At 41.0% G+C, this 16,060-nt stretch overlaps 1 protein-coding gene across 1 annotated transcript in view; it reads right to left on the bottom strand.

Moving 5' to 3' along the window:
• Positions 1-608: 608 nt before the first annotated feature.
• PCSK5 (proprotein convertase subtilisin/kexin type 5) overlaps positions 609-16,060 on the bottom strand; it is a 259,149-nt gene continuing 243,697 nt past the window's right edge. Inside the window, exons 28-37 of the mRNA XM_068422259.1 lie at positions 12,392-12,475; positions 11,677-11,872; positions 10,753-10,970; positions 9,483-9,719; positions 8,752-8,982; positions 6,977-7,154; positions 5,558-5,775; positions 3,366-3,481; positions 1,604-1,790; positions 609-1,012 (exon numbers count right to left, since the gene is read on the bottom strand). Coding sequence (XP_068278360.1) covers positions 609-1,012; positions 1,604-1,790; positions 3,366-3,481; positions 5,558-5,775; positions 6,977-7,154; positions 8,752-8,982; positions 9,483-9,719; positions 10,753-10,970; positions 11,677-11,872; positions 12,392-12,475 — 2,069 coding nt within the window. The remainder of the gene's footprint in view (positions 1,013-1,603; positions 1,791-3,365; positions 3,482-5,557; positions 5,776-6,976; positions 7,155-8,751; positions 8,983-9,482; positions 9,720-10,752; positions 10,971-11,676; positions 11,873-12,391; positions 12,476-16,060) is intronic.

Genomic DNA, 16,060 nt, shown 5'->3' on the forward strand with positions numbered 1-16,060 from the left:
CAGAAATCTTAAAACATGTCATAGATGCACAATTTTCACTGGGAAGTATGCTATAAGATTATAAGGAGGAATGCATTGGCTTTGAGGAACAGAGGTGCACCAGATGATACCAATGAAGACAATCTGGGTAAAGTCAGCAAACTTGCCTATTCTATTCTGAATCACTGAGTAACTATAATCACAAAGTAGTAAACTACTGGCACCCTATCCCAGTGGCATTCATCAGGTAGGTAAATACACCCATCTTGTTTATATCTGCACATTTCTAGTAGTGATTGGCAAGGGTCTTAATAAGTGTGTGTGCATGGTTTGAAGCAGAGTTTGTATTAGTTATAATGCACACAATACATGTTGGGAAAGTATATACTCTCCACACAAATGCACAGAAACACAATCTCTTAACCAGCCTACATCTGGAGTGCTACTTAAAAGCCTAGCAAGGATTTCTGTATAGCTTTAGGAAACAATGTTTTTAGAAACCATTTTGCTCTCACAGTAACTAAAATCTTGAGCTCGGCATGCTAAGAAGTAACTAAACATACTTAACTAAATTGCTGTAATTTAATAGAAAAAGCAACAAAGCAGCATATTCATAAATTAGTAAAGTGTTATCTAAATGAATAACTTTCATCATCGTATTCAAGCTCATCTTCCTCATCATCCTCCAAAAGTCCATATTTAAATCTGCGATAGAGTGTGCCATCCTGGCCCATATATACAATGTCATCCTCTTCATCATCATCTTCATTATCTCGATCTCTATACTCAATTACTTGATCTTCCTGGTAACTGAGACCCTCGTGGTAGTTGCTTACATAGGAAGGAAAGGTTTTGGAGTGATTTGTCAGCTTCTCATACCCACCTTTTTTGACAGCCTGGGTTTTGGCTCGTGATTTTCTCCAGATGAATACAATGGCTCCAATGACAAGGAGAAGCAAAATGCACGTAATAACAAAGAAAGTAGTTTTGCTTTTGCTCTGGGGTGGCAGAGTGGTCCGTAATACACAGTCATCTACAACAGCAGTTAAAAAAAAAAAAAAGGATTAAATGAGCTTGTGTGTGTGTGTGTGGCGAAGGGTGTTTGTCTTAAAAAAACCCAGTACAACATTTAGGCCTGCTTACATTTTTAAATGCATTCGACTAAATACCTTACTCTTCCAGTACCACAACGGTGTTCTTGTAGATGTGATGGTATAAGGATGTAGGTAAGGTTGCTGGGATAGCTATGCCTTTTTATTAGATTAGAAATAATCAGGAAGAATCAGAAAAGGCACACAAATGCATTTTGACGTGATGAGCTTAAAATGCTATGATTCATGTGGCTCTCCATTGAAGCAAGCACTTCCCAGTCACCTGGTTTATGAAATGCCTGGCCATTTAGCACAACAGCCGTGAGTGAAATAAGGTGCTGCCTCCCGCATCAGTCACGATTGCTGTTACTTGTGTAGAGCCCTTCCTATTCTGGTCATGGAGCAGAGGTAACACACTGTGTGCCTGCAGCTCTGCAGCATGTCTTTGCTCTACTCCCCTTTAATTTTTAAATGTCAGCCTAGTCAGCCATAAAGCCCTTCAGCACCATTACTGCTCTTCAGCATGGTCCTACCTTGTGTTTCACTGCAGTCACAGCACTCTGGGGTGCCTGCCAGGTCAGAGCCACTGCAGCAGGGCAGGCAGCGGCTTTCCTCCAGGTAGAGCTGCATGCTGGCTGGACAGACCGTGCAGTTGAGGGGCCCGGGTCCCTTGCACTCAGTGCACGAGCTGTCACATCTCTCACACTTGGGCTCATCCTCCTTCAGACACAGAACACAAGCAATGCACCTTTCATTTTGGATTCTTTGGACCTCACCTGGCAGTTCTGTCCTGTCATTCGTTCTCTGGGTGGTCATATCTGGGCACCGTGGGTGTTGATGGCAAAATACAGTAGGGAGTAGAAAAACTAAAATTCGGTTCATATTTCCTGGGTTTTCAGTGATCTGCTTCTAGGGAGAGGGGGGAAAGTGGTGTAGGACCTTAGAGAGCTCACCTAGCTAGACAGCAAGATAAAATCCATTCACACTATAAGGTCTTTGGCCAGAAAGCATGTTTTTGTTTTGCTAGTCCCATGCTAGCAGTTCTGTGGTTCTTTGGCAGTAATGATGGTAAAGTGGTCTACAAGAAGTGTACTCAAGAGCGTCATTAAAAGTAACTGACATGGGAGAAGCAACATGAAATATTCTGGGGGAAAAAAAAAAAGGCAGCTGGGAGAATGAATTTCCTTTCTGACTTGGGAAGGAGCAGAAATAAGGAATAAAGCTGGCTGGAAATTTTCTAGCAAACTAGATTTTTATTAGATTGTGTTGGTTCTGTTTTACAGATTCAAATATGCTTCTCAAATTCCAGATAGGCTCCTGGGAGCCGCTATGTACTAAGACTACCAGAGTTCATCATTCATTGTCACATCTACCTTGCAGAATGCTCTGAGCTCAGGTATTTCAGGGCTTCCAGTGTTCACCGTTCCTGGCCTATTGTGAACAAATTGCTATTTCTGCCATGGGACCAGGACCCCATATCCACTGTGAGTGTCTGGAAACTCCAGTAACCTTTCATCAAACTTGCTGTCAGACCTGCAAGGCTGCTTGTCCTGAACTGAAGAACCTGGGCAAGATGGGAGGGTCATAGCGGGAGGTCCAGTTTCTCAGAGTCAAAGCTCTTGCAAAGAACTGCGAACCTCTGTTGTCCCCAGCTCTTATGCTGTTTTCTCAGGCTCACAGTTATGGAGCAGCACTGCTAAGGGGATATTCCAGGCCAGAGGCTCCAGGGTGTGCAGCATCTCAGGCCAGCTGGCCTGCCTTGCTGCTATATTCTTGAATAAACATCTTTGTAAGGCAGTTGGTGTGGAAATCTGGAAGCTGGAGTGCCCAGACTTGTGGCACAAACCCAAACCTAATTGTGGTCCTACTCTACTAAATATACAGCTCTGTTAACTTCAGCCTGTCCCTCCACTAGAGGTTTCTGCCAGCAAAGCTGTCAATCAGGAATGTGATGTAATTTCTTACAGACCAAGCAGCAGAAATCCGTGGGGAAATCTCAGTTGTACTGGAACAAAAAAATGCTGTATTGCTAATATAGCTGCTTTTGTTCACATGGCTTTGGTATCACCATTGACAAAGTTGTGCCTTTGTATTTACTGGTAGAGGATTACTCTATAGTAGACAACCCCAGAAAGAGAAACAATGCTTCCTCTGCTAAGAGAAGAAAAAAGTAACCATATTTAAAGATAAGCAGGCTTGAAAACTCAGAGAAGACCATTCCGTGTTGTTTGTATTGTGTTCAGAAGTCAAAGTTCAGCATACAAATCACAAGAGAAAATGCCTACGAATAGGTACCTCTTGTCCTGGTGTCTCCTGGACTTTGTATTCACCTACAAAACAGTCTGAGTTGCACATTCCACCTAATAAACTGTAGCTCCATACACAAGATGTGCAGCTGAATGCTTCCTTCCCTAGAAAGGCAAATAAAGCAATATTACAACAGGAAAGATTGTCATCTAACTTCCTTTAAAAATTATACCGACCACTGTCACCAAATAAAAGGGTATTTGTCAACAGCATCAATCAGCAGTGAGGAGTTCAGCATGAGGAGGTTGGTATTAGAAAGAGCTTGGGCCTAGTCTTGAGGTTTTATGTGCCCACAAAGTTTATTTCTTATGTGTTTTGTTATTAATGAAAAGCTGATTCGGGAGTCAGTTGTACAGGGAAGTTCTGACACACTCAGGAAAATCAGTTAGGTCACTGCACTGAAGTAAAATTGTGGTGAACTTTGGCCAAATGCTCTCCATGACAAAATCAATACTTACTAGGTCTGCTAGCTAACCATTTTCAAACCACAATGAATTAAGGTATGTTTATGTTTGAATAGCAAAATAAGTTCTTTAGTTGCATAGGAAAAAATTCTTCACTAGGTGCAAACAGAACAACAGATGCACTTTGTGCATCGGAGACTCTTTTTGAAGACAGATGCTGCATGCAATATTTCTGTGGAACAATGAAGTGAAGGGTTTGTCCTATGCGTTAAGATGCACCTGTCCGTTTCCCTGCAACTAGGCATTTTTTGCCACTGTCTGAAAGGAAGACAATGGAAATGCAAGTAGCTCACGTTAGCAGCAGTTAAGCATCAGAAGTTAGCAACCTTCTAGAACCCAGTGAATTTACCTATGTGATTTTTCTGAGCAGTGCAGGGTTTGCCTTCCTGCTCTTGAGAAACAGGAAACACCACAACACTTCTTTGCTCATACATCAGCAATGCAAATGCATTTCAGAACACCTGCAGGTTTGCTGTTTAGAAGGACTGGCTTGTATTTCACCTTAGTGTCTCTGTAATTACGATAGAAAATCTGTCCTGTAGTATTTATCCCAAATAAAGTAAAAATCAGTAGAAGTAGTCTGTAAATTAAAATGGCTAGATTTTTGTCCCAAATCCAAACCAAAATATTTCTGTTACTTGTTATAATGTTGTTATACAATTAGATTTTAATAGTTCTTGAAGGTGGCTTCACTCTAAGAGTTATTACTACAATTTTAAATATTGTTATGTTGCAATTAGCCATCTGTGCTATCCAGTATAGCCACTGTCCAAAACAAACTTTGTATTTTACAATATGGTGTGGTCTAAGCTGCAGAGTGGAGCATCTTAGCTATCATCTGATGTCGTTCGGATAGAAAAGGACACCAAATGGGTCCAAGGAGATTAATGCTGCTTGCTTTGGAATTGGATGAATTAAGAAGAAGAAGAAACTGAATACATAAGTGTGTCACAGAACAAAACAGATGGTCTCTCAAAGGTAACTTCAAAAAATACTTAATTATACTAAGAGCAGCAGACATCGCTACTTTTTTTTTTGCTTTTCACCCTAAAGATATGCTCTACGGCTGTTTTTACTCTTCCCTTTGAAGACTGTAAATATGTGTCGTTGGATTTAGGTTCCTTGGCTTTTACAGAGTAACACGTAGTAGGACAGCTCAAAGAATGAGATATTATTCAGTCATTATTCAGTGTTTGTGCGAGAAAAGAGGTCCAGCTCTGTAATCAACAGAGTCCTTTTTTTTTAAGTTGATGAGCATCTTTCTGAAGGCCTGGCTGATGGAAAATTCATTTTTCCAAACAAGCCATGGTCCGTTTGCTTCCCTTCACTGACTTGGCACCGGCACTCGCTCGCAGCCCTCCCTGTGAGCGGCTGCCTTTACGCTTGTGCTCTGTGGCGGGAGGCAGCCCTGCGGGGAGCTTGGCAGGAATTCATATCCTTGCTTTGATCTAGGTCAATCAGTACTCTGAAAGTAAGGTGGCAGCATGGAGCAGCCCATGCAGCATGTCACCCACGGCCAGGGAGAGCTGGGCAGCCCTGGGGGAGGTCTGCATCACCCACTGCAGCTACTTAGGTCATGGAGAGGTTGGTAGCGCTGTACGTGATATGTTTCTTTGTGAAGTGTTTCCAAATTTTGGAGCACAGTGTGGAAAAAAAAAGAGATGGCAAGTGTTTTGATAACCCTTTTTTTGGTCAAAGCGGAGCACATGCTTCTACCTTCACAAGTTCGGCAGGAAGGGTGGCATCTTTCACAGACGTTGTTGTCCTTGCTTTCGTAGTAATACTCAGGACAAGAGCTAACGCATTTGTTCTTGGAGCGTAACAGGTAGAAATATGTATCACAGAAAAGGCAGTCTGTGGGTTGAGGCCCCATACACGCCTTACAACCCTTGTGGCATCTCTCACATGATCCAGTGGAGTTTTGTGCAAAATACCTGAAACAGATCAGATAGTCATGGCTTTGCATAAAGCCTAGCAGTGACAGGAAAACCAAAACAACATTCATCCTTAGCTTTTGCTGTGATTACATCAATGTACAAAAGTGAAATTGATGGGATCACAGTAAACATTTGGAATTTCAGTGAAAATAGAATTAATTTCCTTTAACTCCCCTTCGCCATTGGAATTCAGCTATAAAGCAAGATTTTGTAAATTGAGGGTGTATAAAGCAATGCCTTCTAAAATCTAGGGTGAATTCAGACACAAAATAAGTATATGAATAGGCAGGGCTCAGAAAACCTCAACTCTGTTTTGTCTCTGCAAGAGATATCCTGGAGATGTTGGGTGAGCACTGAATTCCTCACTGCTCCTGATGACCTGCTGTCAGATGGAAATTCAGAAATTTCATATTTCCTTTCAATGCACAAACTGGCTTAGCCAAAGGATACCAGCAGAGGAACAGTGTTCACCTAAGTTGCGCTGTCAGCGAAAAAGAAGAATTGCTGCACTGTGGTTTTGTTGAGATGTGGTCATTACAGACTTCCAAATTAATGGGATGATAACTCAATTTAACAGCCAGCATGATCATACTGTACTGCAAAATGAAATGGACCTGAACCTGAAAGCATAGGTCCACTTCCCAAATTTGAATTTCTGAGGCATATTCACAAGAGCACACTGAATTTCGAAATTAAATAGACTCATATTAATGAAGTTTCTGTCTAGAATTATGAGTCCTCAGTTGAAAGATGTTTTAATGGTTGGTTTTATTATAATCCATTATAAACATTCACTCCATGCAAAACAAAAGTAACCTCATCCGAATTTCAGATTAAGTGGAGCCTGCAAGGGTGATTGAAGGAAGTTACACTGCTTCCTGTGCTCAAGCTGACTAACGGATAACTTAGTATTTTTATTCTGCTTCACACTGTTCTTTATAAACATAGCCTAAGAGCATCCTTGGAGTGCAAGAATGGCCACACCACATCAAGCTGGTTCCAATTTGGGCACCAGCTTTACAGTTTTCTACTGTGAGGGGAGTTTTTCCACCACCTCTGTACTGGGACAACATAAGAATTTTTCACCTCAGAACAGAATTCAGTTCTGTTTCACTCTGAAGTAGAATAGGGCAGAGTGGTCAAATCTCTCAAAGCTCTGCCTGTGAAGTAGCTCTTAGCTAAAGATCTTGGACCTTACCCTGCCGGACACTGGTTTACACATCCTTTTCCTTGTCTGTACCAGCCAGGTTTGCAGGAAAGGCACTGTGAACTGTGTTTTCCAGTGCAAGTGTCACAGGTGCTGTGGCATGGGGAACATTGTCCGTCATTGCTGTCAACATAATACCCATCTGGACATGTTTCAACACAGGTTGTATCTGCACAGACAACAATGCAGAATAGCACATCATATTCAGTATTTGCTGCTATAAAACATCTCATACAGCTGTGCTAGAGCAAACTCTCCAACAGGAGGTGTTGTTAAAGCATGTAGCAGAAAAGAAAAGAGAATGTTGGGATAAAGTAATTATTTTTTGTTTCTTCTAAGTCTTATCAGTTCATTAGTCCTCATTTCTACATTTTATGTATATTAGCAGGCTCTTCAGAACAGATATTTTTTTATCTTTGGGAAATACAAATGCATAATACATAATGACGAACAGCAGCTGTGATTTCTTCCAGAATGTACAGAAGAAGAAATAATAATCAGGAAACTTTCTATCTGTGTTGCCATTTTCCTTAGGTTTCACTCTAAGCATCAACCTCATTGAATTCTGTGCATATGACAAATCTGATGGTAAACTTGAGATTTAATGAGATTTGTTCATTGGTCTTTACCCCTGTCTCTGGCTGCTGCTTTATGTTATGGGAATAAATGCCTGTAATGCTGCCAGATGTACCAGGTACATACCACTTTTTTGCTGAGATTTCAGAGGGTCATTAGAATAGGTATCTTGAATGAGAAGTTGGGACTGATGTAACTCACTGCAAGTGCACCAAGCTAAGAGAGCAGTGATTACTCATTAGTGGCTTGTATTCATTATCTAGCTTGTCTTTATAGTTTTGCTGCTTGGGTTGCAACTGAGCAAAGGAAGATACTTTGCCTTATTTCTGTTTTTCTTGCAATTCTTTCTCCACTCCAGGATGATTATTTAGGTACTTATATCAACTTTACCAATTGTAATGGTGTAAAGCAGCTGAGTGTGTTGATAAAAGAGACAGGACTGATGCAAGGCCTCAGAAATTTAAGAATGCAAAATCTGCATCAGAACTAGACTGAAAAAGCTCACATTTAGTTTTAATACAAACTCTTTTCGGAATTTTCCTGCATGAAAGATCATTTTAATAATTATTTCTCAAACAAAGAGAATATGCAAAGAAGTAAAGTTTAAGTTCTGGGATTTTACACTTTTTACCAATTTGTTTCGGAGATGATAGAGTCTTTTGCTCCCAAGTCAGAAAAGTTGTTTTATACCTCAACCATCCACTAGATACTGACCAAGTGATCCATGAACAACTTTTTAACAGCTCTGCTTAAGTATGTCTTTGCTCATCAGAGCTCTGCTGTGATTAAACAAGCCAACATGAAAATATGAGTTCTTTGTGTGTACGTTTAAAAAAAACACCAAACAAACCCTAAGGATATCCCTCTTGTCTTTTTAAGTTCCTTGTAGGAAACAACATGGACAGTACATACCAAGTAAATGAAACATACAGGATTTGTTTAGCCATGGACTGTTGTTTAGCCATGGACCTACTTTGGCCTCAGTGAGTGGCAAGTCCAGTCTCACAAAGAGTTTCCAGGCAGCCTCACAGAAGTAATTACCTCTGCACAAGTTATCTACCTGTCAGGTCAACTTTGCAATATTTATATTGGCTGAAGCAGCCCTAGGTGTTTCATAAATGTGACAGAAACTTGCCTATTTCATGCTTTCAGTGTAGAATAAAATCTAGAGGCAGAAGCAAGACACTTACTGAGAAGATAGTGGTTATTGGCACAGCTAAGACACTGGTGTTCAGTAGGCCCTGAGCAGTGGAAGCATTTCTTATGACAAGGCTTGCAGGTCTGAGTTTTCTCAATGTAGTACTCGGTGCGAGAGCAGTATCTAGATGCCACACAGTGCCCATCATAGTTCAGCATCAGGCCATTTCTGCAAGTAAGGCAGGCAGTGGAAGAAGAACAAGTCTGGCATGTCCTGTTGCATGCTGAAACGGACGAACAGTAGGAATGTCACCATTTCTTGTTGCATTTCAGATTATTATTTCAGCTTTAATTTTGCAAGGAGCAGCCATTGTCTCAGGATGAGAGGCTGAGGGAAACAGAGTGATGGCTCTGCTTCTGCATAGTCAAACATTTTACCGTTTTCCATTTTAAGCAGGCAGTTTGTTAGGTTTCCTTCTGCACTGGCACTGCTTTTGCTGAGCAGTGGTTTTCAACATACTGTCTCCAGCAATACTCAGCACTTTACCAAGGTGGTTGCCCATAATATTAAACATATCTAGTTTTACTACTTCCCTCTCAGCTTTCTCCAGTTTTTGGTGTTCTAAGATACGCCTTGTTATTTTTCTGCATTAGCTATCTATCTCCTCAGTTTCCAGGTCACTGATAGCAACATTATCCGGCACACGTATGGCCTTTTGGGATAGTCTTTAACCAGACTGACTTGTGTCTCAATACCGTTCTGGGGAAAACAACAGCTGCCAACCTTGACAGTCTTCAGTGGCTTCTTCATAGTAAGTCCCTTGAGGGCACTCTTCAAAACACATGCCACTATAGAGGACAAAGTAGTCCGTGGTGCACTCAGTGCAGTCATCTGAGTCTGGCCCGTCACAATCCTTGCAGTCTGCGTGGCAGGGAAAGCAGTGCTTGTCTTCAGCATAGAAGTGAGAAGGGCAGTCCTGCAAACACTTCCCCTTGTGCAGGAAGAACTCATCCATGCACTCTACAGAGGACAGCAAACAACAGGTAAGCAAACGTGCAGCGAATTCTGGCCTCTGTAAGTGAAGGAGTGAAGAAATCCCAGGAAACCATAAATCCTGCAGTGCCTGTTGTAACAGGAGGTAAGAGGACAGCTTGGGAACGTAGCGCTTTCTTTTTCGACTCTTTCCCCTCCAAACTGCCCATAATGGCCCAACCCTCATATGGCATCTTCTGTGTTATATCAAGAGACTGAGAAGCCAAGTCACCTGTTCAGCTTTGCTGATATTAACCAAACCATGCCGCCAGTGAATAGAGGCGTACTTCTGCTGAGATGTTATATGTGCATTATGAACTTCCTGGAAAACCAAGGATGTCCACATCTGAAGTTTTGTTTGGTTTATTATTAAAATATGAGACAGGCTGGAATATATGGACCTGAATGTTTGTTTTTGCATAGAGCTGGGATTCAGCTGCTAATTTTATTATGAGTACTTGGTTTAATAGATTTGTTTATGATTTTTTTTTCATTTCATCGATGTTTATGTTTCCAGAATGGCTTGCTCAACATTAGCTATCCTGGAAATTTTTGTGGGGGCATTCAGACTCACCAGGATATCCAAAGTTTTCCTAATACATTTCATTACAGAGATTTCATTCTCTACCATGAGTAGTCATTTGCCAAAATGATAAAGAGATGTAAAGTTCAACCAAACTAGGAAAGAAACATTCTGTATTTCTCATTGGTGTAAATGTGTATGCTAGTGTTTAGGCATGGATACACTAGGTCAGAAAGAGAATCAAAACAGTAGGAATCTCTGAAGGACAACAGGAACAGGCAAAGCAATGTGAAATCTTTACAGATTAATGGTTTAGACTCAGTCTTATCGTAAAGCACTGATTGTTTAGCCTCTATCTTGGAGATTAGCAATGATATATACATCTCTCTTTGTTTTTGCTCATTACAGAATTTCTTTTCAGATCTGTGTTTCTGTCTGTCTGTCTCTAGACATATCCAGATGGATTTTAGCTAAGTCAAGAGCAGTTCTTTATAATACCTTTGCATGTTTGATTGTGAATGCACTCCTGACACATTTCAGGACAGTGTTTGCAGACTCCTTCAGAAGCAAAATGCTTCTCTGAACAGGTAGGTTTACATTTCCACTGCTCCAGAAGCAAAGGACTTTTACAGGACAGGCACTTGGTTGCACTTCCCATGCATGTCTTACAGGATCCACTGCATTCCTTGCAAGTCTCAGAATCATTAAAATATCCCCTATTGAATGAAAACAAACACAAAGCAAGCTGCTGGTCAATGTATAGTTGTCAAACAGTCCAGGCTGTAAGAATTCTGAGCATATATGAGACTTTCTCAGCGCACACATTTCACTGGATCAAATAGGTTTCTCACACAATTTGTTGCCCATCCTCCACTTACATCCCCTCTGCCTGCAAGCAGAAAATGTGCATGGTTGGTGCTATGAAGGGAATCTGGCCTCCGTTTGTTCTTGTACCTACTCTCTAAGAGATGTTGGACTTTCTTTCTTGCCCATTTCTTGATTTCCTCCTTACATAAGATAGGAAGATCTATAATGTTTAGGAAAAGAAAGGTGCAATCTCTAGTCTTGCACAGCTGACCCTCAACAGTAATATCACAGAAGTACAGCCTCTGTGGCCCTAGAGGCAAGAAAGGCAAGAGAAAACCCTAGAAGTGTGAAGGCTGGGGAGAATAAGGATGGCTGCGATTAAAAAACCCCAACAAAACCAGGATGCCTAAGTAGTACCTGCGTTTTCTCTTGCACAGCAGCAAGAGAAAATGCTGTTTATTCAGGCCGGCTGAAAATGACTTTTACCTTGTGGTCGTTTCTGGTAGCTTAGGTTACATTGAGGTTTCCCTTGAAAGATTTATAATGGATCTAAACTTTAAAGAAAAGGAGCATAGTGAGTAAATAAGGAGCAGTCAGCCAACAGGAGTTACTTACTCAGGGCATTCCTGTAAACATCTGCCTTTGTGGAGGAAGAGCGGCTGGTCCTGTTCAGCCCAACACTTCTGACAGTGCCAGTGGTCAGAGCACACCTCACAGCCGTCCATGCACATCTCGCACTTTCCACTTGCACCATTGCCAAAAGTTTTTTGAGGGCACAGAGAAACACAGGTATCATGGATAAGAAATTTTCCTGGCAAAAGAGCAATGCAGGTGGGGAAAAGCACTAATTAGAAATATATTTAAAAGATTCTTGCCTTGTATGGCTATAAAAAAAGGTTTCAACTTCCTCAAAATATAACTTTTTCATGCTTAAAAACATGAATAAAACATTCTTTAAGCCATTTGCCAAAGTAGTTTTCTCAGCCTTCACTGAAATTTAAGGTTAGAAGGAATCATCAGGATTATCTGGTACACCTTTGTGAATAAATCCATATTCAGTAATTCCTGTGTCATGTCTACAACTTTGATTGAAAAGAAAGAAAAGGAACAACATCCACCTAATAACTTTTTACCTGTGTTGCCAAGGGCATGTGCTTAAGTCCTAGCTGATGCCTGACTTCAGCTGGTGATTATCTGATTACCTGCGTGTGCTTTAAGCTGTCAAAGAACTTTCTGGTGACCACTGACAAAAATATTCCCTGCGAGTGTGTAGGATACAGAATATTTTAGCCTCTTGCAAAACTTAACCAAAGAAGCTGAAGTCTCTTACCTTCTGGACATGAAGTACATATGTCAGCAGATTTCTCACAGGTCCTACACAAAGGGTCACAGGACTGCAATTTTTTTTCTGCATCTGTGATGAAAGGGAAAAAAGTTACATTTTTTACTGTCTTACAGACTGTTTTTGTTCATTTCCCCTCCCTTTAAGAGGGCCATTTCCTATGTTTTTTTCTAAGCTGTTTTGAAAGTGTACCTCTGTGAATTTTTGGAATTCACAAAGTCAAAGAACTTGATGATTGTGTTCATCTCCACGCTCTTAATTGGTAAGTTAGGACTTATAATAAAGGAAAATATAAACGTTATCCTGAAATTCACTAAGGCACAGTTCTGCACTGCTCATCGCAAATGATCTAGCTTAATAATGTTAGTTTCAATGTAGTGCTCCAAAAGCAAATCCAGATCTGTAATCCTAATAGATTACAATCAGCAAGAGCTAGAAAGTATGTAAATTTGAGGGACTTGGTGTAATGAGGTATTTTCATGGAGACTTTGCACTAGCTGGTTGCAGAACACCAATACCCTGTAGCTAAGGGAGAAAACTCTGAGTAGGAAGGAGAGAGAAATGAATGTTTGAAAAGAAGAGCTGTTAAATAGTTCTCCCCAAAGCTATTGCCTGCTATTTTCCTCCAAAAAGAAGAGTCTGATGTGTGTCAAATGGAGTTTTTATGCCTGTGGAAAACTAAGACTTTGGTTATGCTTTGCATAGGCTTTACTCAATGTGTTACTCAGCTCCAAAATGACACGGAGATTCAAGGATCATACTTAATACAGAGAGTCTGCCATGCAATGTGAGAGGTCCCAGCATGCAGCTCTGTATTTTGATCCAAGCAATTACAACAACAGGTAAATGTATGTCTGATGAAAAAGTAATTGTGGGCCAGTGGACAGAAGGCAGTAGCCTTGTGATTTTGTTGAAAATAAAAAAATAAAGAATAGATCAGAAGCCGATTGCGGATTGAGCTTTGCACCTCAGTTAGCATGTCCAGCTCATCCTGTCAATTAAATATGTATGATTTCTATAAGTCAGTGGACTGGCTGACAGTATCCATTAGCCACATGCAGCATATCACTACACTTTTTTGTTCTGCCTGTTATGGCAAGATAGTTTAAAATGTTGATGTTTTGAATGAAAGTCATGAAAGCAAATGCTTTAAGTAAAAAGAGGAGGGAGGAGCACAGGAGTCTTAGATAGAGCTCTTTCCCACAAGGGCACATCGTGGGCATTTTATTAAGCAGAGAGGCACTCGGTAGAAAAGTGGGTATGTGCATAACATGGCACAGGGGCAGAAGAAGGAGGAATAATAGTAAAAATATTAATTATTGTTATTATTTATAACTGTACTGCTAAATAAGCTGAGCCGTAGCTATCTCAGTGGAAGAAGTTAAGTCCACATTCAATGTGGCTAGGACATGTTCCATAACAATATGTCACATCCACGTCTGACTCTACAAGCAGCTCAGAACAAAAAAACTCTCTGCACTACAACATGTCTCAATATGCTGTCCCTGGACAGAACAAGAACAACTCAGGAGGGTCCAGGGACAGCACAGCAGGTCAAAACCTGGCTGTTTAACAGTGGGGCACTCAGCAAGGACATGGTTAGTCATTCTTTACCAGGACTACTTGTGAATAGTACTTGCACAGGGTAGTGAAAGCCTGTAGTGTTACAACTCTCTTTGGTAACTAGCACAATATAAAGCAGCTCCAGCTATAGCAGGAGATTAGGAGAATTTTCCTCTTCCCTACCCTTCTGGCTACAGCATCTCTGCCTTCCCTGAATAAGGGCCCAAGAGTGTTTGCAGGGTCCAGGCACAGGCCATAGGATCCACAGGATAATGTACGTAACAGAAGAAAGTTGCACGCTGCCAAGGTGAATGTGGGTTGTGACAGTCCGGACTGGAGACTGGGTCTGCCCACTCTGAGGCCAATGGATGAAGTATTAGACCCTTGTGTATACCCCGCAAGACAAGCAAATAGCTTTAGTGTTGGCTTTCGTAGCCAGAAGTGTTGGTGGCCGTGATGAATCAGAGACTTATCAAGGCAGGTGGGATTAGGACAGTATTTCAGTAAGTATCACCTGAAGACAATTTTCAACTCCAAAGGTGCAGAGGGCTTCTGTAGGTAGAAAATGCTTGAAACTGAATTTTGAGATGTGCCGCCTCAAGCACTGCTACACAGCTGACATAAGAACCCTGGGTTTGGGTACACAGGAAGGCTGTGTCACCTTCATGACTTCATACTGACAATAGCTGAGCCTAAGTGGTATAGTATCAGGTAATCATCAGTATGCAAAAATGAAAATCTCTGGAAAAGCTCTTTGGAAAGACAAGAACAAGTGAGGAGAGTCAAGCCAGAGAGTCCCTGGCTTGTGGAAGAACAAAAGGTGGAAGAGATGTATAAGCACTGGGAGCCCAAGAGGTGGAGGGAATTACTATTAAGTAATCTCTGAAGTTGCAGGGGTGGGAGAATAGCACAGAGGCAGGTGTTGATGAAGGAGAGACACAAGGAGACCTCAGTGTGTGAAGTGAGTTCAGTGCTACCTAAAGGAACAATGAGACACCCCATCTTCTGGTATCAATAGTATAACTGGGGCCTCAGTGCTGGGGCTCTTTGCAATGAGGTTCCTGCTGCTGGGGAGGCAGTTGTCAGATTCATTGAACATTTAGAGTGAAAGGACATTTCTTGAAAAATCACGATTAAGCTCTGTACTTTGCACTATGTATGTGTAAGTTATATATTTACATATAGATTAATAGTTGTGTACTTTAGGGAGTGAAGACCTAGAGTTAGGAAGTAATTTTAAAATACCATTTTAGTTGCCTGTAAGTTTCAACCTTCTCGAGGAGAACGAGCATTTTGTTCTGCTTTTCTTATCCCTTTTAAGTGTGTGGACGTGGATATCTTCTAAGGCTGTCTGCCATAGAAGGTCCTGTGAGTTTAAATCCTTTCTGTTTCTTGCTAACTTATTTTCTATGGCTTTTTTTTCTTAGAACATGGTGTTCCAAGAGGATTCTAGTCCATTTAAGTGCCCTAGAGTGTAGAGGGCCGTTTGAGTCTCTCTCAAGCCTCTATAGGTACCTAACCATAAAGCACAAAAGCATTTTCAGTTTGCTTATTCAGATAATCCACAAAATAACTTGCTGGTGACCATTGCTTACTCTTGTGAGATGCAGAAATTCACTGTCACAAGATTTTTTTGGAGAGACTGCTCCTTAGCTTCATGTTTTTTCCTGACTCTTCATTACTGAACAAATCCTTAAAAAGTGTCCTTCTTGATGTCATCTGTAAGAGTATAAGGAATACTCCAGAAAAGATGGATGTTTGGTGTTAAGAGATTTTCTATTCTCCTATCCTTAAATATGCAGACCTTCTCTCTTTTTCTGCTCTTGAGAGAAGATCCTCCACTGGCCTGCAAATCCTAAGATTTTTCCCTTTTAGAGACTAGTCATTTGGCACTCTCTGAAAAAGAGCATTAAATAGTTGATGATATTGCACAGCCATGTATTTTTTAATTAACGTTTTTCACTTTGCCTCAAGAACCCTGGCTGAAAGAAAGACCATCTCTCTGCCTGCAGTTGCACATCCTCTGTTCCTCCATCAGTTGCTTTGATAAACCTTCAGAATTTGTCAAGGTAGAGTCCTGATTTTCTCACTGAA

Source organism: Nyctibius grandis, chromosome Z (assembly GCF_013368605.1).
Source record: "Nyctibius grandis isolate bNycGra1 chromosome Z, bNycGra1.pri, whole genome shotgun sequence".
NCBI classification, from domain to species: Eukaryota; Metazoa; Chordata; class Aves; order Nyctibiiformes; family Nyctibiidae; genus Nyctibius; species Nyctibius grandis.